We start from the raw sequence: 25,368 nt of genomic DNA, 5'->3' as shown, positions 1-25,368 counted from the left end.
GGTTTTTCGGGATCCTTCCCAGGCTTCAACAGGACCACCACCACTGCCTCATACATTGAACCTGGTAAGGAGTCGTGAGCATGCGCGTCCATAATTGAGCGAAGCAACTCCGGTAGGAGTATACCTCCAAATCTCTTGTTTTTTTTTTTAACAGAAAATTTTATTAAACAAATCAGCATTACAATACAAGAAATTAGTACAGTCATCACAGTGAGAATAATAACAAGATTTTCCCTTAAGCGATATCCACTACTTATCAGATATTCCAGTTGTGCAAATGTCAAAAATTTCACTCAACAATATTCCTCATGGCATCATAACAATATAAACTCTTAGATAATATAAGGTAAATAACCTAATATTCAATCAATCCTGATAGCGCCGGTGAGGGGGGGGATGGGGGGGGGGGGAGCGGTGGAAGGGGGGGAGGGGATGAAGGGAGACGGGCATAAGAAGAATAGACGTGAGACATAGGATGTCCTCAACTAAATTTCACGTCCTACCTATGGGGTAGGGGGTTCAGGATCTCCGGAGGCGTCAACCAAGGATGACCAGATTTTGTCAAACTTCCCCGGGCATTGCCTACTTTCATACGTCAATCTATACAGGGGGAGTACCTTATTCACCGACCTTATCCACGAGGCTAGGGTAGGAGGCTCCACCAGTTTCCATCGCAGTAGAATTTCCCGCCTAGCGTAGTACAATGTGAAGGTTAGACACAATTTACTGTACCTATCTCCTTCAACATCCTCCAGATGACTGAGCAATAGAATTTGGGGATCTACAGGCAAGTCTGAGCCTATGACATTACTCAGTGTGGAGGCCACTGCTGACCAGAGGGGACAGAGTTTGGGACAAGACCAGACCATGTGCCAGAAGGTGCCCACCTCCTGCCTGCATCTCTGACAGTTGGGATCTCTTTGATGGTAAATGCGCGCCAATCTCTGTGGGGTGAAATACGCTCTGTGTAGGAACTTAAATTGTATGAACTTATCTTTTGCAGCGATCATGGAGGGAATGTAGGAGATTAAACACTCCTTCCATTCCTCCTCATCCAAAGAGGGAATGTCAACCCTCCACTTCTCCCAGGTTTTAGTTAGTTTGGCATCATACTCCACTGTAAGGTATAGGTATAGTGTTGAGAGAGGCTTGCCCATCACACTGGAAGTCAAGAGCCGTTCAATAGAGTCTGGTTCCAGAATGAGGGGGGCAGGGAACTGAGCCTCAAAGGCATGCTTCAGCTGCCAGTATCTGAATTGGAAGGAGGACGGGATAGCAAAGGATTGCCTCAGGGCTTGGAAAGTCATAAGCCTGCCATCTTTAACTATATGTTTTAATGTAAGGATTCCCTTTTTTGCCCAGAGAGAGGGGTCTGGAATAGTGTAAAAGTGGGGGAGCATAGGGTTACCCCATAGGGGCATGTGAGGCGAGATGTAATTGGGCTTCCCATATATTTTCCTAGCCTCCTGCCAGACCCTCACAGTAGTTCGCATCGGAGTTGTCATGGACAAACTGGCCCTGAGACCACGAAATGGGAGATTGCTCAGGGCAGCAAAGGAACCCAGAATGGCTGCCTCCAGAGTGACCGCCGGATTCTTCGTGGGCTGGGAGAACCACCACCGAATCGTGACAGGGCAGCTGCCCAGTAGTAGATTTGAAAATTCGGTAACGCCAATCTCCCCCCCCCAAAAGTGGGAGATATAAGATATGCTTGGCCACTCTGGGTGGCCTCCCAGCCCAGACAAAGTGTATCAGCAGACTCTCCAGTCTTCGGAAAAAGGTCCTAGGGATGTGTATGGGTGTGTTACGGAAAAAGTAGAGATATTTGGGGAGGTAAATCATTTTTAGCAAATTGACTCTGCCTACAGGGGTCAATGGAAGGGAACGCCAGGCAGCACACCTATCCGTAAGCTGTGTCATGAGTGGACGCAAATTGTTGTCCATATAGTCTTGGACTTTACCGCTAATTTTTATTCCCAGGTACTTGAAGTCATCTACCCACTTAACCTGAGGGTGTGGTGTCCTAGGGGACGAGGGATGGAGCGGGAAAAGAACCGACTTGTCCCAATTAACGCGAATCCCCGAGTACCCACCAAATCTGTTAATGAGATCGAGTGCAATCTGCAAAGAGGACGGCGCATCCGCTAGATAAAGCAGAGCGTCGTCCGCGTACAGCGATAACTTCTCTTCAATGGGACCCACCTGGAGTCCCCTTACCCCAGGGTCAGCCCTCAACAATATAGCCAGGGGCTCCATCGCCAGAGCAAATAGACCCGGGGAGAGGGGACACCCCTGTCGCGTGCCACGAAACAATTGGAACTTCCCCGAAAGGCATCCGTTGGTACGTATTCTAGCTGAGGGGCCATATTATAGCGTGCGGAGCCATTTCGTGGAACCCGGGCCAAACCCAAATCGCGAGAGCACTTCCCATAAGTAGCCCCACTCGACGGAGTCAAAAGCCTTCTCTGCGTCGAGTGAGGCCACCACTCCTTTAGTCGCCTCATCTGCCCTGTCTATGTGAGTATGTAGACATCTGATGTTAATGTCAGTTCCTCTCCCGGGCATAAAGCCGGTTTGATCCCTGTGGATGAGGGCAGTAATGACAAAGTTAAGCCTATTGGCCAATACTTTTGCCAGTACTTTTGCATCCACGTTCCGAAGGGATATAGGGCGATACGAGGAGCATAACGTGGGGTCTTTCCCTGGCTTGGGGATCACCACTATGATTGCTTCGCTCATTGTATCCGGGAGTTTCTCAAGGCGCGTCGATGCAGAGAAGAGGCTCTGAAGTTTATCAACTAGTTCTGTAGCATATTGTTTATAAAACTCCACAGGGATGCCATCGGGTCCCGGTGTTTTCCCTGTCTGCATTGATTTAATATCTCCAGGGCCGTAATTGCCTGTAATATCTCCTGTAATATCTCCAGGGCCGTAATTGGAGCGTCAAGCTTGTCACGATACGTTACTGTAAGGGTTGGGATATCAATGTCAGCCAGGTATGCAACCAGATCCTCCCCCCTATAGTCTACCCTGGACCTATAGAGGGATTCGTAGAACTCTGCAAAACAGCAATTGATCCCTTCCGGTGTATGGATCAGCTGTCTTGAGGAGTCCCTAATATGTGAGATATTCATCCCTCCCGCCTGTTCCCTGGAGAGCCAGGCCAACAGACGGCCTGACCTCTGTCCCTGCTCAAAAATCCGTTGGGATTGAGCCAACATTTTCTTCTGGGTAAGAGAGGTACGGAGACGGACCACCTCCTTCGTCATTAGTTGTAGATGCGAATAGTGCACAGGGTCTCGGGTGCGAACAAAAAGAGCCTCCGCACTACTCGCCTCCCTCTCAGCCTTAATCAAGTTTGCCCTACGCTCTCGTTGAACTCTGGCAATGATGGTCTGGTAATGTCCCCTCGTCGTGGCCTTGAAGGCATCCCACACAACTACGGGGTCAGCCGAGCCCACATTTACAGCCCAAAAATCAAGCAATTCTGTTCTAAATTGGGAGTCTACTGCAGTGTCTATAATCCAAAATCTGGAGAGCCTCCATATCCTTTCTACTGATCCAAGGGAAAGGCCCAATGACAACAACAGGGGTGCGTGGTCAGAAAATCCCCTTAGCAGTATTTGTATGTCTGTGACCTATGGGAGGACCCGACTCCCCGCGAAGACCAAGTCTATGCGGGAAAACGTCCTGTGAGAGGCCGAGTGGCACGTGTAAGCCCTGGTCTGGGAGTGACGCCACCTCCAGACATCAGTCAGGCCGTAGGTATCCGCCCACTCATCCAGCCCAGGGCAATGATGTCCCGCAGGAGTCAGCCTATCCAAATCCGGGTCAGGGACCAGATTAAAGTCACCCAAGATAACATTATTGTCAGATGCAAAGTCGGCCATCTTGCCGGTGATCTGGTTGAGCACCAGCAAGGAAGCCGGAGGAGGCAAATATAAGCCCACAATGGTCCACGTTAGAGAGTATATTTTAGCGTGAATAATAACATACCAACCATCAGCGTCCAGGGCCAAGTCCAAGAGCCGAAAAGGAAGTGACTTCAATACGAGTATAGTGGCACCCCTAGAGAATGTGGAGTGCGTGGAGTGATAGTGGTGGCCTACCCATGGTTTTTTAAGGGCCAGAACCCTACGTCCTGTCAGGTGTGTCTCTTGGAGCACACATATATGTGGGTTATAAGTTTTAATGAATTGGAACACCAGGGAACACTTGACCGGGGAGTTCAGTCCCCTGGTGTTCCATGAGATGATGTTAAGGGAGGACAGGGCTACCAGGAATAATGGGAATGTTAGGATCTACGCAGTTAACGGCTCCTGGACTGGACCCCTGAACCCGAAATAGCCATATCTGTAGACAGTGCAATGCTGATGAGTCAATTATTTTAGTACAAATATCAAACAAAAACAAAACCAAACTAAAAACAAATAGAGGATACCAATATTTAGAGTAGATGAAACATGCCCCATTAGGGGAACTTACGCCACCCCCCACCCCACCCGACCCCCCAAAACTGAGGCGGGTTTTAATCCCAAACATATTCAGCTCGCCGTCTGGAACAGGGGGTCCGTGGAAGAGGCGAGCCCACCCCCCCGAAACTTCACACGGGGGGAGGAAACAGCAGTTCGAGCGGTTTACACCCGTGAGGTCTCCGCTGGTGATTCAATAGGCTGTGAGGACTTAGAAAGTCAGGCGAAGGGAAGTAACCCATAATGCGGCCTCACAGTGAAGTCGATCCATCTTTGGATGACGTTACAGAACAAGAGCTCCATCACTCCTCGAGGAAACAACCAAGTGTAAAGGAACTTCATATTTAAACGGTCTCCTGACCAAATTCTTTGGCAGGGGCATTAGCTTAGAATTTTCCTGGTGGGGATAGTAAGCATCCCCCCACAAGTCCGGACACAGCATGGATTGAACCGAGCATAACCTTTGCAACAAAGTAAGTCATCCATGTGGTAGTTCGTGTGAAAGCCCAGACCCGGGCCAAGGCTACGGTGAGTAAACAATGAAAAGGGTCATACAGCACATACCAGGTATACCATCAGCGAATCTGTGGTAGCGAGTCCATCCAGGCGGAAGCCTCTCTCGGAGTGGTGAAGAAACAAGTTGTCTCACCATCCTGGACTCAGGCGAGCAGGGAAGAGTACACTGTAGCGAATGTTGCCTGATCGGAGAGCTGCTTTAACTTGGTCAAAAGATTTCCTGAGTTTCTGGGTCTCCACCGAATAGTCGGGGAAGATCATCAACTTCGTGTTCTGGAATCTGAGGTCCCCAACGTTTCTAGAGGCGCGGAGAACTTCGTCTCTGTCTCTGAAGTTGAGGAGACAGAGAATGAAGGTGCGGGGGGGATCCAGGAGGCCCCAGCTTAGGTGGGATGCGGTGCGCCCTCTCCACCGTATAATAAGGTGACCAACGGGCCTCGGGTAAAAGGTCGCGCAGCCGACCCTCTATGAAAGAGGTAGGGTTGTTCCCCTCCGCCCCCTCGGGTTAACCAATGCGAAGATTATTACGCCGGTTCCTGTTCTCCGCGTCTTCGGCTCTGTATTCGAGGGCCTTTACTTTGGTTTGAAGTGTACGGAGTGATGCTCCATGTTCCGCAATGGTGTCTTCGGTGATACTTTGCTCCGTTTCAGTGAATCGCGATCTGATTTTATCTATATCTTGGCGAATTAGACCCATATCCAGTTGAACAGCTTCAATCTTTGTTGTTAACGTGGATTGGCATGTAGCAATGGCCGCCATGACGTTCGCCAGCCAGGGGGGCCGAGAGTCATCCGACTCCATATTGTGCGTCTGCAGGGGTCTGTGTGCACTGCGTGTATTAAGGGCCTCCAGAGGGGGACAGGTGGGCGTCTGAGGGGAGTCCGGCTGTGGTGGGAAGGTCAACCTCTTGCCCCCTTTACTATATTTTGCGCTGGAGTTCCTGCGCCTCATTCAGGTATTCGACTCTGTCAAATGAACCTATTATTGGAAAGTATTGCACTGTTTCGGGTTCGGCCCTAAGTTTATCCACGGCATCCGGCTCCTATACCATGCACCCAGAGCAGGAGTCCAGACAAACAATTGGCTCTCTGAGACATTTGACCTTTTTCAGGGTACGCGGCAGGGATGCCTGCTCTCTCCCAGTCTGTTCGCCCTGGCCTTGGAGCCCCTGGCAATTTTGATCAGGCGTGCCCCGGATGTACTGGGCTTGCGGCTGGGTAAGCTGGAAGAGCGACTATCCCTATACACGGACAATGCATTATTATACCTCAATGATGCAGGGACCTCGCTTCTTGCCGCACTACAAATTTTTGATAACTCTGGGGGGTAATCGGGCATCAGGATTAACTGGACCAAATTAGTCCTGTTTCCCTTAGATGATGGGGGGGCAGTTCGCGGAGCGGCCTCCTCCCCCCTGCGTTGGGTGGAGGAGTTTATATACCTGGGGGTCCTGGTGACTAAGCGTCCTTCAGATTACATAGGGAAAAATCTATTGCCTGCCCTGTCAGTACTGCGCACAAAGTGCTCTGCATGGGCCAATCTACCTTTTAACCTCCTGGGTTGTATTAACTTACTGAAAATGATTATGCTGCCCAAATTTAACTACCTATTTCGGAACTGTCCGATGTGGGTTCCTGCTGCCATTTTTAGAGAGATTGGTAAATGTAGGCTCCTTTATTTGGAATGGGGCGGTCCCTAGGTTGGCCCGCTCCACATTGTGGTTGCCGGCCAATCTGGGAGGACTAGCCCTGCCCAACTTTCAGGTCTATTATTGGGCTGCAGTTTTAGTTACGATCCAGTGGTGGTTTCAGGGATCCAAATCCAATGCGGCGGTCTGTTTGGAGGCATGCTGCCTGGGCTCCGCAGTTTTGCCTACAGGGGACCGGGGCATACGAGAGGACACCGGGACCTACTAGGGCGACATGGAGGGTGTGGACTGCTGCTCGGCAGCGTTTTAAGCGGCCAAATCAGTGGTCACCCGCGCACCCTCTATGGGGAAATCCTAACCTACTGCACCTCCGTACCATTCCAGACCCCCAAGTGTGGGCCAGATATGGCATTACTACCCTGGGCCAAGTTATGCCCCAGGGTACCTTGCTACAATTTACAGATCTAAAGGCCAAATACGACTTGCCCCAATAGATGAAATTCAGGTACTTGCAATTACATCATGCAACCAGGGCCCAATTTCTGAGTTTGCCTCTCCTCCAGGCTGACCCCATCAAGGAGCTTTTAGCTCTGGGTGACCTGACTAAACCTCTCTCCACCTTATACGGAGCACTCCTGGGCACTGACTCCCCCAAGCTGGATAAATTATGGGAGTTATGGCACAGAGACATACCCTCACTGGACAGGGAGGGCTGGGAAGACTGTCTTGACTACGGCCCCAAACTAGTCATCTTCTCCAAGGACAAACTCATTCAGGTTAAGTTTCTACACAGGGTATATTTCACACCCCAAAAACTACATCACATTTTTCCCAACAGGAACCCTGAGTGTCCTAGATGTACAGCACAAGTTGGTACATTCCTCCATATGTTCTGGGAATGTCCCTAATGGACGAAGGTATTCAAGGTCATTAATTCTAGACTGCAACTATCCCTTCCAATAAAGCCCGAGCTGGCCCTACTGGGGGTTCATGAGGACAAACAACGTTCTCACCACTTAAAATTACTGATTTTTTTACCTTCTATTTACGCAAAGAAAGAGATACTCCTTAAGTGGATCGAGCCCACCCTCCATCTATCTCCTCCTAGAAAGCACTGATTAAAGCTGCCCTACCTATGTATAGAATTACATACAGCAACCGAGGTTGCCAGTGGAAATATGAGAAGGTGTGGGCCCCTTGGACATGTACCTAACAGACTTAAAATTATCACCCTATTTAGAATAAGTGCTGTGTGAATTTGCAATGTGTTATAACTGTTGGGTATAAGCACCTATGTTTTCTGCTTTCATGATTATGTACTCTCACTGCATGTAGTAGTGTTCGCAGTTATTTTGCACTTTATATACACATGTGCACTTTCATACAATGTTCTATACTGTACCAATGGATATGCTGTCAATATACCTACATGACAACAATAAAGCACCTTTTGTTTAAAAAAAAAAAAAAAAGGATTTTTTGCTAAGCTCAACGTGATACCAGCATTTGTCTGTGTTACTTGGAGATAACAAGCGTGCTTTCCCAGCATTATTCAAGAGAGCTATGATTGTGCTAATTAGGGAATGGAATTATTTGCTTATACACCCCCATCCTCACACTCTGACCTCTGGTGGGGCTCAGCCCCACTGTTATTCATGACTAAATCATGGACTAAATAAGGAAATGCAGTACTTCTTGTGTTGGGAAGATGTCAATGAGTGATAGAGGGGGTGGGGACACTCGTCCTATAATCCCCTCATCACTGTCACTCCTATAAAAGACAGTTCTTGTTGTTTCCTTACTCTCTGTCCATGAATAAAGAAATGAACTGGTAGGAGATCAGAGGACCCATTTACTAGTTACCTTGAGGGGGGAATTGTAAGATCCTCAGAGACAAAGCTGCCTGATGTGGGCGGAGTCCTGGTTTAGGGGAACCAATCTGCTCATGTCTAGTAATAATCTTTTTATTTCTATTTTAGTAGATGGACGGGAGATGAGGAAAACCTCAGAGGATTGTCTCACTTTGTCTCCAGACTGTAAAGTAGAAGATGAGGACATCACACATTATAGTCCAGAAGAAAACCCGACTACCTCAAATGTCCATCCGGCACCACACAGTGTAGATGGACCATCGTATTCCTCTTATCCTGAGGAACCTCAGACTGTGAGGGACGGTGCCGTCCTTCCAACAGAGAAGAGGCTTTCCTGTACTGAGTGCGGGAAGTGTTTCCGTTTTAAATCCAGTCTTGACGTGCATAAAAGATCTCACACAGGAGAGAAGCCGTATACCTGTTCTGAGTGCGGGAAATGTTTTTTAATGAAGTCCCATCTTAACAGACATCAGAGATCTCACACAGGGGAGAAGCCATATTCCTGCCCTGAGTGTGGAAAATGTTTTTCAGACAAGTCTAGTCTTTACACACATCAGAGATTGCACACGGGGGAGAAGCCTTATTTCTGTGCTGAGTGCGGGAAATGTTTCACAGCAAAATCCAATCTTGATGTGCATAAAAGATCACACATGGGGGAGAAGCCACATTCCTGTCCTGAGTGCGGAAAATGTTTTTCACGGATGTCTGCTCTTTACAAACATCACATATCTCACACAGGGGAGAAACCTTATTCCTGTCTTGAGTGCGGAAAATGTTTTACACAGAAGTCCAGTCTTTACAAACATCAGAGATCTCACACGGGGGAGAAGCCGCATTCCTGTCCTGAGTGCGGGAAATGTTTTTCACGGATGTCCAGTCTTTCCATACATAAGAGATCTCACACGGGGGAGAAGCCGCATTCCTGTCCTGAGTGCGGGAAATGTTTTTCACGGATCTCCAGTCTTTACAAACATCAGAGATTGCACACGGGGGAGAAGCCATATTTCTGTCCTGAGTGCGGGAAAAGTTTTTCAGTAACGTCCAGTCTTTACAGACATCAGAGATCTCACACGGGGGAGAAGCCATATTTCTGTCCTGAGTGTGGGAAATGTTTTTCACAGAGGTCCCATCTTAACACACATCAGAGATCTCACACGGGGGAGAAGCCATATTCCTGTGCTGAGTGCGGGAAATGTTTTTCAGACAAGTTCATTCTTTACGCACATCAGAGATCTCACACGGGGGAAAAGCCGTATTTCTGTCCTGAGTGCGGGAAATGCTTTTCACAGAAGTCCAGTCTGTCCACACATCAGAGATCTCACACAGGGGAGAAGCCGTATTCCTGTCCTGAGTGCGGGAAATGTTTTTCACTGAAGTCCACTCTTTCCAGACATCAGAGCTCTCACACGGGGGAGAAGCCACTTTCCTGTCCTGAGTGAGGGAATTGTTCCTCACTGAAGTCCTGTCTTCCTGTACATCAGGGATCCCACACAACCCTTCAGGTGTATTAGTGCCTTGAGTGCGGGAAATGTCTTCTATATGAATTTTACTGGCCATCACATTTCTCATGTGGGGAAGAAGCACACCCTGATATACACCTCAGATATACTCCATGGATGATCATCATATAAGAAACAGTTCATAAGGAGATCAGAGATCACCAAAGACATGGATGAAGTGTTGTACAATGTTGGCCATTGATAGCAGTAGAAAAATAAAAATGGAGTCATTACCTTTCATTGACTGAGTACATTTTGTAGTGTAAGATTTCACAAACACTTAGAGGTCTATTTTCTAAAATATTATAAATGTGATTTACCCACCTGTGATGAATATGGGTCATATTTTATGTCATACAGTGATTTCCTGTAATCTTTGGCTCCATCTAGTGGTCACAATGTGATATTGCATTATTTTTCCTGATACAGGTATTTCAGGAAGAATGGCGGAAAAACAAGAAAAAAGCTGCGCTTAAAGGATGCAAACAAATATATATATTGAAGGATAATAATACACGTGAAACCAAAGCAGCCAGCACCAAAGGTTTAGTCTCGAACCTCACAATAATAAAAAATACAAAAAGATGCAGCGCTTAAAAAATGTTTAGTGAAAAGAAAATAAAGGAGAAAAACTAAGGTGCAGTCTCATCCCCATAAATAACTAAATTATGTACACAAAATAATAAAGTGAAACCAATGAGTGATATTTAAATATATATCAATTGAATATATGAATGAACACTAATATCCAAATGAATAATAAATTACAATTATTACAACAAGTGAATAATAAATATATGTGTAAGAGAAGGACCCACAAGAATGAAATCCACAAGATAAGAAATTATTATTTCTAAAAAAAGTGACTTGAAAAAAGTGCCAAAAAAGAAGAAGCAGGTGAAGATGCAGGAGAAGATAATCTTCTGTGTCTTGTCACACCCAGGGTGCAAAATCAAATACGCTTACCGGACCGTGATGACTGCTATTACGGCAGTCTCACTCAGCACAGGGAAATCGGTCTCCCCACAACCTTAGCGTACAGCAACCGTTAGCAGCAGATGATTCCCAGGGGTATAAAACAGAAAACAATCCATAGTGTAATACGTCCAAGCAGTTGGTTTATTGAATAAAGGAATTGCACTTACAAGATCGTAGTATAAAAACAGCGGAATATTGCAGCATAAAAACTTTGGCGTCTCCGTCTGTAGCCTCCACTTCCTAGGTTCGTGTAAAGCCCATCCGAGAACGAACGTGATGACGTCGTAGGCTCCTCCCTACGCGTTTCGTCACGATAGGACGTCGTCTGGGGATTGGCCAAGCTCAAACGTCACCACGTATGGGCATTATATACACTGCGAGCGCCATCTTAGCTGATGGCAAATTGAATATTACATTGAAAACGGCACAGCCATCTTAGGTGACGGCCGTCAATGCACATAACTAAGCTAAAAAAATCTCTAAAGTTTAGGAAAAGAGAACGCCATCTTGTGGTGAAAGAATATAGTAATAGAATACATGTATAGAATACACGTTTTCAAAGTCTTTGTGGACGAAACCGGTCGGGTTTCTTGCTGTACCCAGCCACCTATACCACGCTTATTGTTTTTATACCCATCTTTGCAATTTGAATCGATTCTACAAAGTTTTTTATGGATTGTTTGACGATCTTGAGTGATCTAATAAACATCATTTTTTAATAATCTTTGGATTTACACTATGTGGAGGCTCCCTGTTTTCTCTTTACACGTGGTCCATGTTTGCTGACAAAGACGCTGACCGTGGAAACCGTCTGGGCAGGTCCCCAGCCCTCCATCTGATGTACAAGCCATTTTCACACTGTCATCCATCCTAAGACAGTACAAGCCTATCTGACTCACCGCCCACGGCCTGTGAGTCCACCGAAGTCGGTAAGAGTAATTTATCCCTTACTTTGATCTGGATGTCTATTGTGGTGATATCTGCCTTGGATTCAAGTTGGGCCAATTACTGTTTGCATTATATGGACTAATTCGTCATATTTATGTTGTTCACTTGGGAGTCATATCTCCCCACCAACATTACGGACACTTGTGTTACTATTTATGCAAATTTATTTACACAAATCTGGATATTTTAATATAGAATTTGTCGTCACTATCCATCATATACATTGTGATTTTCTGTACTTTCTCTGAGAAGAAAGAGTGTCTCACGTGCTTTTAGATGTGGTTAAATTTATTTTTATAATCACTCATCATACACATTTTTTGTGTCTAGGATTGAATGGGGTCACTCGTCTTTTTAGATATAGATTGACTACTTTCCATCCTTCACCCTTACCCACATTATTTATTCAAAATTATTTAAAATTTCACTTTCACTTTAGCGCTACACTTATATTACTTAGTTATAAAAGAGGATATTTTGTTGAGTAAAATGGTGACAAACGACGGTACCTAAAATCATCCATAGGTGACACTGTAAAAGCATTTATAGGTGATCAGTTTAGAGTTAAATGTGAGCTCTGACATTAGAATCATTGCTCTCACTCTGACGTTCGCTATGATACCTCACATGTTTGGTGTAATCACTGTTTACATACGTGTGCTGGACCTACATGTGCATTTGTGCAGGAGCATGGATAGATGGGCTGCCTTAAGTTTTTAACATTTTATTTCATTTAAATCTCTTTTTTTTTTTTTTAATTCAACTTTATTACTATCAAAAGGTGTCTAACAACATCCCTTGTGATAGCTTGGACAGTGACAGGTCCTCTTTACTGAGAGATCAGACCCCTGATCCCTCCTCTGCCCTCCAAGAATCCGATCAAACAGAAATCTGCAGCATCCTTGGAGTATAGGCCAGGTAAACACCCAACCAACAATGGAAGAGAGGAAATCCTTGTCATTACTGGCTTCATTCAACATAGAGGAGAAGGAGGAATGCATGTTCTTCTTTCTCCTTTGTGTGCAGCTGACTCGACCGCTTCCAGTGGTCCCAGGCTCCCCGGGGGAACTGACGAGCCCAGAACTGGTGGTGGGAGGGTGTCCTTTCATGTGCTATGAAAGGGATTTGCGGCTGTAAAGAAGCTCCAATCACTTTTATGCTGCATTTTCTATTTTATATCAATGAAAATCAGTCAAATAGCGCAACAAATAGTCAACAAATAGTCTAATAACATTATTTTTTACCCGCATTCACACAGATGAAATGTACATGAACTTCCATTGGATGAATTACAGTGCAACATTTTTATGACTAGGCGTCTAAATGTCAGGAGATGTTTAACTGGTTGCTGCCCACCCGCGCCAATATACTTCAGGCAAAGCAACGTACCTGTACTTCACTTAGTACTTCTGAGTTCAGAGTGCACATGTGTGTGCCCCCTCGCTGACCCCCGCTGCCATTCTTTGCCGGAGCAGTTCACTATATTACTGCCACTAGCGGCATCAAGGTCAGTTAGTGTCCCTCCCAGCCAGGGTCAGTTGGCGTTAGATTGCCCACACACTACCACACTCACGCTATAGGTCGCTGATCACCACCATTACTAGTATAGTGTCCATATGGATCAATATATTGATCACAATCAGTACTATACTAGTGCCCTCTTAGTATGGTGTCCCCAAAAATGCAGCGTTAGCAGGATCAGCCCCGTTCCCTGCCAGCACCTGCATTTAGCTCATCCACCCCACCCAACAAGTGTCAGTAGATCACTGTCACCTGTGGTACATTGCACACAAAACCGCAGCATTAGAAAGACCAGGCCTGATCTCTGCTAGCAGTAGCAGGTGAATTTTATTTGTTCAAGCAGTCCCTGACAGCCAGGAGCTCTTTTTACCATGAGTCACACTAGGTACCTGTAAATTTAGTGGCCAAAATGTCCCAACAAAGGTACTACTAGTGAAGAAGCCTACAGGATTCTGAGTATGTCAGCTGAGAGCGAAGGGGAAGCCTCACTGACAGAATGAACCTCAGAATATGAACCTGTAGAAAGCAGAGGTACCCTAAGATCAGGCGTACCCCACCCCGGGTAGCTGAAGTGCCCAGAATGCATGACTAGTCCAAGTCTTAGTGCCTCACTACCTTCTGGTGAACTGGCAGGTACCAGCAGCTTAGTACATCCTGGCATTTTACAGACCAGCAGTCTAAGCTAGTGAGGTGGCAAGTCCCATAAGTGCAGCCCTCAGCCACCAAGAATTAGAAGACAGACTCGTAGAGCCCATAGTGTCCTTCCTGATGTGCTTGCAAATCCTGATCAGCAGTAGGGATGAGCCGAACACCCCCCGGTTCGGTTCGCACCAGAACCTGCGAACGGACCGAAAGTTTGCACGAACGTTAGAACCCCATTGACGTCTATGGGACTCGAACGTTCGAAATCAAAAGTGCTCATTTTAAAAACTAATTTGGATGGTATTGTCCTAAAAAGGGTTTGGGGACCCGGGTCCTACCCCAGGGGACATGTATCAATGCAAAAAAACTTTTAAAAACGGACATTTTTTCGGGAGCAGTGATTTTAATGATGCTTAAAGTAAAAAAAAAAAAAGTGAAATATTCCTTTAAATATCGTACCTGAGGGGTGTCTATAGTATGCCTGTAAAGTGACGCGTGTTTCCCGTGTTTAGAACAGTCCCTGCACCAAATGTCATTTTTAAAGGAAAAAATCTCATTTAAAACTGCTTGCGGGTTTAATGTAATGTCGGGTCCTGGCAATATGGATGAAAATCAGTGAGACAAACGGCATGGGTACCCCCCAGTCCATTACCAGGCCCTTTGGGTCTTGTATGGATATTAAGGGGAACCCCACACCCAAATTAAAATAAGGAAAGGTGTGTGAACAGCAGTATACAGGCGGTGCAAACAAGACAGGGACTGTAGGTTTGTTGTTAAGTAGAATCTCTTTGTAATTTTGAACGGGTACATTTTTAACGTGTTTAGCTCCAGCCAAAAAAATCTTTTTTAAGCTTTTTGGAAAACATAGGGAAGGGTTATCACCCCTGTGACATTTGTTTTGCTGTCTTTCCTCCTCTTCAGAAGATTTCACCTCACTTTTTGTCCCAATGGATTGGAAAGCATCAGTGGAAAGGAGAAATGTTTTTCCCATATTAACTCTTACAGGAGAGAATTTCCCTTCCTAGGGGTAGATTTCATCTCACTTCCTGTTGTCTCCTTCCGTTTGCAAGTAGGAGTCGTTTGTAAGTTAGTTGTTTGAAAGTAGGGTCCTGCCCTATATACTCAGCAGAAATTTGGGCCTTAGGTGTTGCTGTGGCCACAACACTGTAAGCCCTCACAGGGCCCTGCTGTGAAATATTAGATCAAGAATTGTAATTACATGCCCCTGTTGAACAGGAGCTGAAAAATTAGGCCTTAGGCACTGGTGCTGGTGCCACAACACTGCAACCCCTCACAGACACTCTAGTTGGAACGCAGGAACGAGCCCTGCTGCAAAGTATTGCATCAAAAATTGTAATTACACGCCCCTGTTAAACAAGGGCTGAAAAATTAGGCCTTAGGCACTGGTGCTGGTGCCACAACACTGCAACCCCTCACAGACACTCTAGTTGGAATGCAGGAACGAGCTCTGCTGCAAAGTATTGCATCAAAAATTGTAATTACACGCCCCTGTTAAACAGGGGCAGAAAAAATGGGCCTTAGGCACTGGTGCTGGTGCCACAACACTGCAACCCCTCACAGACACTCTAGTTGGAACGAAGGAACGAGCCCTGCTGCAAAGTATTGCATCAAAAATTGTAATTACACGCCCCTGTTAAACAGGGGCAGAAAAAATGGGCCTTAGGCACTGGTGCTGGTGCCACAACACTGCAACCCCTCACAGACACTCTAGTTGGAACGCAGGAACGAGCCCTGCTGCAAAGTATTGCATCAAAAATTGTAATTACACGCCCCTGTTAAACAGGGGCAGAAAAAATGGGCCTTAGGCACTGGTGCTGGTGCCACAACACTGCAACCCCTCACAGACACTCTAGTTGGAATGCAGGAACGAGCCCTGCTGCAAAGTATTACATCAAAAATTGTAATTACACGCCCCTGTTAAACAGGGGCTGAAAAATTGTGCCTTAGGCACTGGTGGTGGCGCCCAGAACCAAAAATGTTCTTACAAGCTATCAGCGTGATGATTGAGGAGGAAGAGGATAATTACTCAGGGATAGTCACTCAGCATCAGCATAGGCAGTCTTTGAAGGGATCTGAGATTTCAAAAAAAATTATTCGGTTACATCAGCATCAGGTGCTTGGTAGCTGGTGGTGATCCAAGACTGATTCATTTTTATGAAGGTCAGTCAATCGACCGAGTCAGTGGACAGACGCACCCTGTGATCGGTTACCATGCCTCCAGCAGCACTGAATGTGCGTTCCGAAAGAACGCTGGATGCAGGACAGGCCAGTAGCTCAATTGCATACTGTGCAAGCTCTGGCCAGTGATCCATCCTCAAGACCCAGTAACCCAGAGGATTTTCTGTGGGAAAGGTGTCCAAGTCTGATCTTGCCCCTAGGTATTCCTGCACCATGTAAAACAGACGCTCGCGATGGTTGCTGGAACCGATCATACCTTGGGGCTGCGGACCAAAAAATTGTCTGAACGCATCGGTCAGACGGCCACCTTCTCCACCACTCCTTCTTTGACTGACCGAAGCCTCAGCAACACGTTGTCCAGAAACAGGAGTTTGTAACCTCCCAGTCTCTGGAAACGCGTTGCACAGACCTTTCTGCAAGGCCTCCCGAAGATGTTTCATCCTCTGCTCCCTCTGCGATGGCAAGATAAGGTCCGCAACCTTACCCTTGTAACGTGGATCAAGGAGGGTTGCCAGCCAGTATTGGTCATTCTCCTTGATACCACGAATACGAGGATCCTTACGCAGGCTTTGCAGGATCAGGGAGGCCATGCAGCGTAGGTTTGCTGAGGCATTCGGTCCGGAGTCCTCTGGGTCACTAAGGACAACATGGTCCGCAGCCACCTCCTCCCAGCCACGTACAAGTCCATGTGTTTCTTGGGACTGATCCCTTAAAGACTGCTGCTGATGCTGAGTGCCAGGCTCCACCTCCATACTGACACAATCTTCCTCCTCCTCCTCCTCCTCTTCCTGTGTGATCGGCGGGCACGCAGGAACACTGTCTGGATAAAGGGGGCCTTGAGAGCTAAGGAAGTCCTCCTCTTCCTGCCTCTGTTCTGCCTCAAGTGCCCTGTCCATTATTCCACGCAGCGTGTGCTCCAACAGGTGGACAAGGGGGACAGTGTCACTGATGCATGCACTGTCACTGCTCACCATCCTCGTGGCCTCCTCAAATGGTGACAGGACAGTGCATGCATCCCTGATCATGGCCCACTGGCGTGGGGAAAAAAAACCAAGCTCCCCTGACCCTGTCCTGGTGCCATAGTCGCACAGGTACTCATTGATGGCCCTCTGCTGCGTGTGCAGCCGCTGCAGCATGGCCAACGTTGAGTTCCACCTGGTGGGCATGTCACAGATTAGGCGGTTCTTGGGCAGGTTAAACTCCTTTTGGAGGTCCGTCAGCCGAGCACTGGCATTATATGACCGGCGGAAATGCACACAGACTTTCCTGGCCTGCCTCAGGACATCCTGTAAGCCCGGGTACCTGCCCAAGAACCGCTGCACCACCAAGTTAAGGACGTGAGCCAAACAGGGCACATGGGTCAATTGTCCCTGTCGGAGGGCAGAGAGGAGGTTGGTGCCATTGTCGCAAACCACCATTCCTGCCTTAAGTTGCCGTGGCGTCAACCACCTCTGAACCTGCCCCTGCAGAGCTGACAGAACCTCTGCCCCAGTGTGGCTTCTGTCCCCCAAGCACACCAGCTCAAGCACCGCATGGCATCTTTTGGCCTGCGTACTTGCGTAGCCCCTTGAACGACTACGGAGCACCGCTGGTTCCGAGGAAGAGGCCATGGAGGAAGAAGAAGAGGAGGGGGTGGAGGAGAGAGGTGTGTCACAATCATTAGCATTTTGGAGGCGTGGTGGCGGAACAACCTCCAACACTACTGCACCTTGTCCTGCATCCTTCCCAGCTGCCAGCAGAGTCACCCAATGCGCCGTGAAACTTAGGTAACGTCCCTGTCCATGCCTGCTGGACCATGAGTCAGCGGTAATATGCACCTTACCGCTGACCGCCCTGTCCAGCGAGGAATGGACATTGCCTTCCACATGCTGGTAGAGAGCCAGAATCGCCTTCCGTGAGAAAAAGTGGCGTTTGGGTACCTGCCACTGAGGAACCGCACATTCCACAAACTCACGGAAGGGGGCAGAGTCTACCAACTGAAAAGGCAGCAGTTGAAGTGCTAGCAATTTTGCCAAGCTAGCATTCAACCGCTGGGCATGTGGATGGCTGGGAGCAAACTTCTTTCGGCGGTGCAGCAGCTGGGGCAGGGAAATTTGCCTGGTACAATCTGACGTCGGTGTACCAAAAGCAGATTGCCCACAAGTACTTGGCTGTGACACACCTAATTCTACACCTTCATTCCTCTCAGTGCAGGTCTCAGAGAGGACTGAAGGTCTAGTGGGGTTGGAAATCTCAGCTGATGAGGAGCAAGGAGAGGTCCTCTTTGTTCTTTGGTGTGGGTCTTTTAGATACGCTTGCCAACGAACTGCATGGCAGGTCAACATATGTCTGGTCAAGCATGTGGTACCCAAGCGGGAGATGTTTTGGCCACGCGAGATACGCTTGAGACATATGTTGCAAATAGCAGCGGTGCGATCTGATGCACTCGTCTCAAAAAAGGCCCACACCAAAGAACTTTTTGAATAACGCGCAGAGACTGCAGCGCCCTGCACATGTGGAGCTTTGGGGTGTGATGCAGTCAATGTGCTGCCCTTAGGCTGGCCCCTGGAGGGCATCCTGCCTCGTTGGTGATGTGCCGCCTCCTCCTCCTCCTCCTCTCTCCTATCAGGCACCCACGTTGAGTCAGTGACCTCATCATTCCCTCCCTCCTCATCACTGGAGCAAACCTGGCAGTATGCTGCAGCAGGGGGAGCATGACTGCCAGATTGCTGTCCTTCTTGGGCACCCCCTCTGTCCGTGCTCATGTTACTGCCTTCATCAAGCTCAGTATCATCATCAGAGCCTTCCAAACGCTGGGCATCCTCCTGGAGCATGTACCCAACACTGTGGTCAAACAGTTCGAGGGACTCCTCAGGAGGACATGGTGGGGCTAGGGAAGGAGTCACTGATGACATTGAGCCGAGGGAAGAGGCCGCTGCTTTGCCAGACAAAGTACCCTGGGCATGGGTGAGAGAGGATGAGGAGGATGAGGACGGCTTGGTCATCCACTCGACCAAGTCTTCCGCATGTTGCAGCTCAACATGGCCAGCTGCCGAAAAAAAGGCCAAGCGTGTCCCATGGCCACGTGCTGATGAGGATGCACCGTCTCCACGACCAGCACTAGACACAGAGCCTGCTTGCCCTCTCTTATTGGCTTGTGACTGTCTGCCTCTCCTTCTTGGCCTTCCAGACATACTAATGGCCTGTAGCTGCACTAAGCTGGGATATATATATATATATATATATATATATATATGTACTGATACTGCAGCTAGCAAAATCAACTGCCTGCCTGTAGTATGAGAACACCACCAACCTTCTACAGGTAGCTTTAGCTGAACACTGTGAGGTGGACGCACCCCACTAACTTGTAGGTTTAGCTGAACACTGTGAGCAGGATGCACTGCACTAACTGTAAATAGTCTAGCTGCCTGACTGTGGTACTAATAGGATCAAAAGAACACCAGCAATTTTCTTCAGGTAGCTGTATTAACTGTAACAAGACAAGCCTGCCTGTCAGTAAGAAGATAACAGAAACGGATCTAGCTGAACACTGTGAGCAGGACGCACCCCACTAGCTTGTAGGTTTAGCTGAACACTGTGAGGTGGACGCATCCCACTAACTTGTAGGTTTAGCTGAACACTGTGAGGTGGACGCACCCCACTAACTTGTAGGTTTAGCTGAACACTGTGAGCAGGACGCACTGCACTAACTGTAAATAGTCTAGCTGCCTGACTGTGGTACTAATAGGATCAAAAGAACACCAGCAATTTTCTTCAGGTAGCTGTATTTACTGTAACAAGACAAGCCTGCCTGTCAGTAAGAAGATAACAGAAACGGATCTAGCTGAACACTGTGAGCAGGACGCACCCCACTAGCTTGTAGGTTTAGCTGAACACTGTGAGGTGGACGCACCCCACTAACTTGTAGGTTTAGCTGAACACTGTGAGCAGGACGCACCCCACTAACTTGTAGGTTTAGCAGAACACTGTGAGCAGGACGCACTGCACTAACTGTAAATAGTCTAGCTGCCTGACTGTGGTACTAATAGGATCAAAAGAACACCAGCAATTTTCTTCAGGTAGCTGTATTTACTGTAACAAGACAAGCCTGCCTGTCAGTAAGAAGATAACAGAAACGGATTTAGCTGAACACTGTGAGCAGGACGCACCCCGCTAGCTTGTAGGTTTAGCTGAACACTGTGAGGTGGACGCACCCCACTAACTTGTAGGTTTAGCTGAACACTGTGAGCAGGACGCACCCCACTAACTTGTAGGTTTAGCAGAACACTGTGAGCAGGACGCACTGCACTAACTGTAAATAGTCTAGCTGCCTTACTGTGGTACTAATAGGATCAAAAGAACACCAGCAATTTTCTTCAGGTAGCTGTATTTACTGTAACAAGACAAGCCTGCCTGTCAGTAAGAAGATAACAGAAACGGATCTAGCTGAACACTGTGAGCAGGATGCACCCCACTAGCTTGTAGGTTTAGCTGAACACTGTGAGGTGGACGCACCCCACTAACTTGTAGGTTTAGCTGAACACTGTGAGCAGGACGCACCCCACTAACTTGTAGGTTTAGCAGAACACTGTGGGCAGGACGCACTGCACTAACTGTAAATAGTCTAGCTGCCTGACTGTGGTACTAATAGGATCAAAAGAACACCAGTAATTTTCTTTAAAATACTGTAACAAGACAAGCCTGCCTGTCAGTAAGAAGATAACAGGAACGGATCTAGCTGAACACTGTGAGCAGGACGCACTGCACTAAATGTAAATAGTCTAGAAGATAACAGGAACGGATCTAGCTAAACTGAATACAGTGTATATATATATATATATATGCAACACCTGGGATGCATATATATACACAATACACTTTAAGTGCAGCTAACTGACTGACTGTCCTGCCTAATCTAGCTAACTCAAATGAAATGACACTGTCTCTCTCTAAGCACACCGGAACACACTGCACAGGGCCGCCGTGCAGGCGGCCTTATATAGTGTGGGGCGTGTACTAAATCCCCTGAGCCATAATTGGCCAAAGCCTCCTTGGCTTTGGCCAATTATGGCTCTCTGTTAAGGCGGCGCTGTGATTGGCCAAGCATGCGGGTCATAGTGCATGCTTGGCCAATCATCAGCAAGCAATGCACTGCAATGCCGCAGTGAATTATGGGCCGTGACGCGCCACACGAATTTGGCGCGAACGGCCCATATCGTTCGCAATTCGGCGAACGATCGAACAGCCGATGTTCGAGTCGAACATGGGTTCGACTCGAACACGAAGCTCATCCCTAGTCCTGAGTACTTATCACAGTTTCAGAGGCCCTAAAATGCCAGGATAGTACAAAACATCCCCAAATGACCACTTTTTGGAATTTGATAAGAGGTATGGTGAGTATTTTGCAGATCTCATTTGTTGCCACAAGTTTTTGGAAAATGAAGAAAGAAAACGAAAATGTATTTTTAATTTTCTTTTTTTCTTTTTCAAAACCTTGTGACAAAACAATGAGATCTGAAAAATACCCACCATGCCTCTTAGTAAATTCCTTGGGTTGTCTACTTTCCAGAACGGGGTAATTAAGAGATGTTTTGTGGTATCCTGGCATTTCAGGGCCTCTATGATAAGTAGTGAGGAAGTGACATGAGGAAATTACGTACCTTCAGGATTTCAAAGAGGTCATTGGATTTTGGGCTCCTGTATGCGGCTAGGCTCCCAAAAAGTCTCTCACATGTGATATCCCCATACTCCGGAGAAGCAGCAGAATGTATTTTGGGGTGTAATTCCACACATACCCATGGCATGCAGGATGACGCTCAATTACAGCAGCATTGCAGAGGGAAATGAAATGGAGTCAGGGGTAACTTACTCCTCTATAGTTTCCTAGGAAGCTGTCCCATGTGACTCTGGTGGCCATCTTGGGTCAGGCAGAGTCTATTTAAGACCCTGGCTCCTAGGCTTGGCATACATTTTGCGAGTGGTTAGAGTAGGGACAGGTTACCTACCTGCTAGGGACAGTGAATAGCGGTAAGGAAAGATTTTGGATGAGTAGGGATAAGTCAGGGACACGCTATCCTCTATAGCAGGGATATGCAATTAGCGGACCTCCAGCTGTTGCAAAACTACAAGTCCCATCATGCCTCTGCCTTTGGGTGTAATGCTTGTGGCTGTCAGAATCTTGCTATGCCTCATGGGACTTGTAGTTCTGCAACAGCTGGAGGTCCGCTAATTGCATATCCCTGCTCTATAGGAATCCTCCCAAGTTGGGCACAGACTCGCCAGACCGCATTTCACCCTCTGAGGCAGACGCTGTCAGTGCATCAGAACCTGCTCCACTTACATTGCCTCACAGAACTGAGTCTCCCAGTCAGGTGTCTTCCGCTGCACTGTTTGTACCATTGAGCCATTACTTAAATACAAGTTTTATTATCTGAACTGGACTGAGGGTGATTACTGCCATCATGCTGCACCCACCCACACCCTTATCATATATCCCAGAAGGCTGTAGGAACAGAGATACAAAGCCCCAGGTGGGCAGAGGTTGGGTACATCATCAGGGGGTGCCTAAACTCAGAAGAGGCAGCCGGGCGCCTGATGACATCAGAGAAGAAGATGGCTGCATGGGACATGGGCTGTGGCACCTAAGCAGCAGAAAAATGCTGGTTTTGCTTGGTAGGTGAGTATGTAGAGCAAGGGCTTTCCTATATTACAGATAAAACAGGACTTAACAAAATCAGGAGGAGTGAAATTCCAATTTAAGTTAATCCTCGCATCCCTCCCAAGGACACAATTGTCTATTGCACTTCATTGTCTCCCTCCATTGGCCCAATCACTTAGTCTTAGCAGTGACTGGCTGTCCTTTATGTGCTAAATCCCACCCACTACACCCAAACCTCCTACTCCTCTCATAGAGCTTAGTTAATGCTTATGTCCCTTCCTAAGTAAGTGTTGCGGCCACCATATTGGTACTCCCTTTATATTATTATTGCTTCCTGTTTACACGGGAAGTTGCACGGCCGCCATATTTGTACTCCGTGCTATGTGTATATCAATATATTATGTTGTGTGGGTCCTGCATTCATCTACACTCTTCCTATACATGATGTATCTATATTTCAGCATCACAATCCCGCATATCAACTAGATATACGTGAACTGTTTGCACTAGGTAAATCGTGTATAGTAATAATAATCAGCGCAGCCAATCAATGCCCATAAGTGCAGCCTCATTAGTGCAGCATATTAGTGCTGCCTCATCAGTGCCAATCAGTGCTGCCTCATCCGTGCCAATCAGTGCAGCCTCACCAGTGCCAATCAGTGCAGCCTCATTAGTGTCAATCAGTGCAGCCTCATTAGTGTCAATCAGTGCAGCCCCATTAGTGTCAATTAGTGCAGCCTCACCAGTGCCAATAAGTGCCGCTTATCAGTGCCCCATGAGCGCAGCTTATCAGTGCATCAGTGCAGCCCAATCAGTCCAGCATATCAGTGTGCAGCCTCATCAGTGTAGCTCCATTAGTGCAGGCACATCAGTGCAGCATATCAGAACCCATCTCTGTTTTCGCCCCTAGATAATTGTCCACCATGTGATGCAGACACTGCCAATTGGATGTGGAATCTGACAGCCCTGGGCAGCGAGGACTAAAAAAATTGAGAAAGGTATCACTTAGGCGACTGCCTTCTCCACCGCTCCTCTCTTGACCAACAGAATCCTCAAAACGACATTTTCTATGACACTGTAACCTACCAGAGTCAGGAAAAGCATTTGATCGCCTGAAATGGCTACAGACTCTTCTGGTCTGCTTTAGTAGATCTTCCAACCCTGGGTACCTATTTAGGAAACGCTGCACCACCAAATTGAGGACATGTGCCAGGCATGGCACTTGTGTCAACTCTCCCTGTCTAAGGGCGGACAGGAGGTTTGTGCCATTATCACACACCACCATTCCTGGCTCCAGCTGGCATGGTGTGAACCAACTCTGGGCCTGTCCCTGCAGAGCTGCAAGAATCTCTGCTTCAGTGTGGTTCCTGTCCCCTGGACACACCAGCTGAAGCACTGCATGGCATCTTTTAGCCTGACACATTGAATAGCCCTTTGAACGCTTAGGGGGTACTTGAGGTTCATAGGACAATTCAGCAGAGGAGGGCATGGAGGCAGAAGGGGAGGAGTAGGAGGGGGTAGAGCTGATGAATCTGGCATCAACACCAGCTGTATGGAGACATGGGGGCACAACAAGCTGCAGCACCGAGCCCTGTCCTACATCCTTCCAAGTTGCAAGCAGAGTTACCCAGTGTGCTGTGAACAAAATATATTGTCCCTGCCCATGCTTGATGGACCACGTGGCAGCAGTAACGTGGACTTTGCGGCTGACTGCCTTGCCCAACAATGCCATAACATTGCCTTCCACGTAATGGTAGAGAGCTGGAATGGCCTTATGTGAAAAGAAATAGTGACTGGGAACCTGCCGTTGTAATAAAAGCACATTCTGCAAATGCACGGAAGGGGGCAGAATCCACCAGACGGAAAGGCAGAAGTTGTAGAGCCAGCAGCTTTGACAAGCTTGCATTTAGATGCTGGGCATGTGCGTGGCAGTGACTATATATTTTTTTTGCTGCAGCAGATGGGGCAGAGAAATTTGCCAGCTATAATCTACAGCTGGTGGTGTGCTGCTGGCAGATGTGCTGCAAGGACCTTGGACACCCTGCCCTATACCATCATCCCTGTCAATGGAGGCCGCTGAGAGGTCATGAGGTAAAGCAGGGGCAGATTGAGGTGAGTAAGGAGGAGGGACATATTTGTACCTCTTTTGTGTGTCTTTTAGGTGCTCTTGCCAACAGGCTGAGTGGTGGGAGGTTAAATGCCTTGTTAAGCATGTGGTATCGAAATGGTGTTTTTGCCACGCTTGATACAAAGTTTACAAATTGCAACAGTGCGATCGGCTCCACATGTACTAAAAAAGAGCCAGACAGCTGAGCTGTGGGAAGTGGGCCGGGAGATAACAGCTCCACAATGTAATGGAATAGGGTGGCTGCTCTCTACTCTTCCATAATGGCTGCCTTGTTGGGGTTGTGCCTCACCCTCACTTTCCTCCTC

The 25,368-nt window shown here is 47.5% G+C and overlaps 1 protein-coding gene across 1 annotated transcript in view; it reads left to right on the top strand.

Moving 5' to 3' along the window:
- Nucleotides 1-25,368, top strand: part of LOC141121791 (uncharacterized) — a 428,955-nt gene that overhangs the window by 328,438 nt on the left and 75,149 nt on the right. The window contains exon 27 of the mRNA XM_073611510.1: nucleotides 8,617-9,944. Within this exon, the coding sequence (XP_073467611.1) occupies nucleotides 8,617-9,944 (1,328 nt within the window). The remainder of the gene's footprint in view (nucleotides 1-8,616; nucleotides 9,945-25,368) is intronic.

The sequence above is a fragment of the Aquarana catesbeiana genome, unplaced genomic scaffold, assembly GCF_042186555.1.
Source record: "Aquarana catesbeiana isolate 2022-GZ unplaced genomic scaffold, ASM4218655v1 unanchor232, whole genome shotgun sequence".
Lineage (NCBI taxonomy): Eukaryota > Metazoa > Chordata > Amphibia > Anura > Ranidae > Aquarana > Aquarana catesbeiana.
The sequence above is the reverse complement of the archived record's forward strand: the minus strand, read 5'-3'. Positions and strand labels throughout refer to the sequence as shown.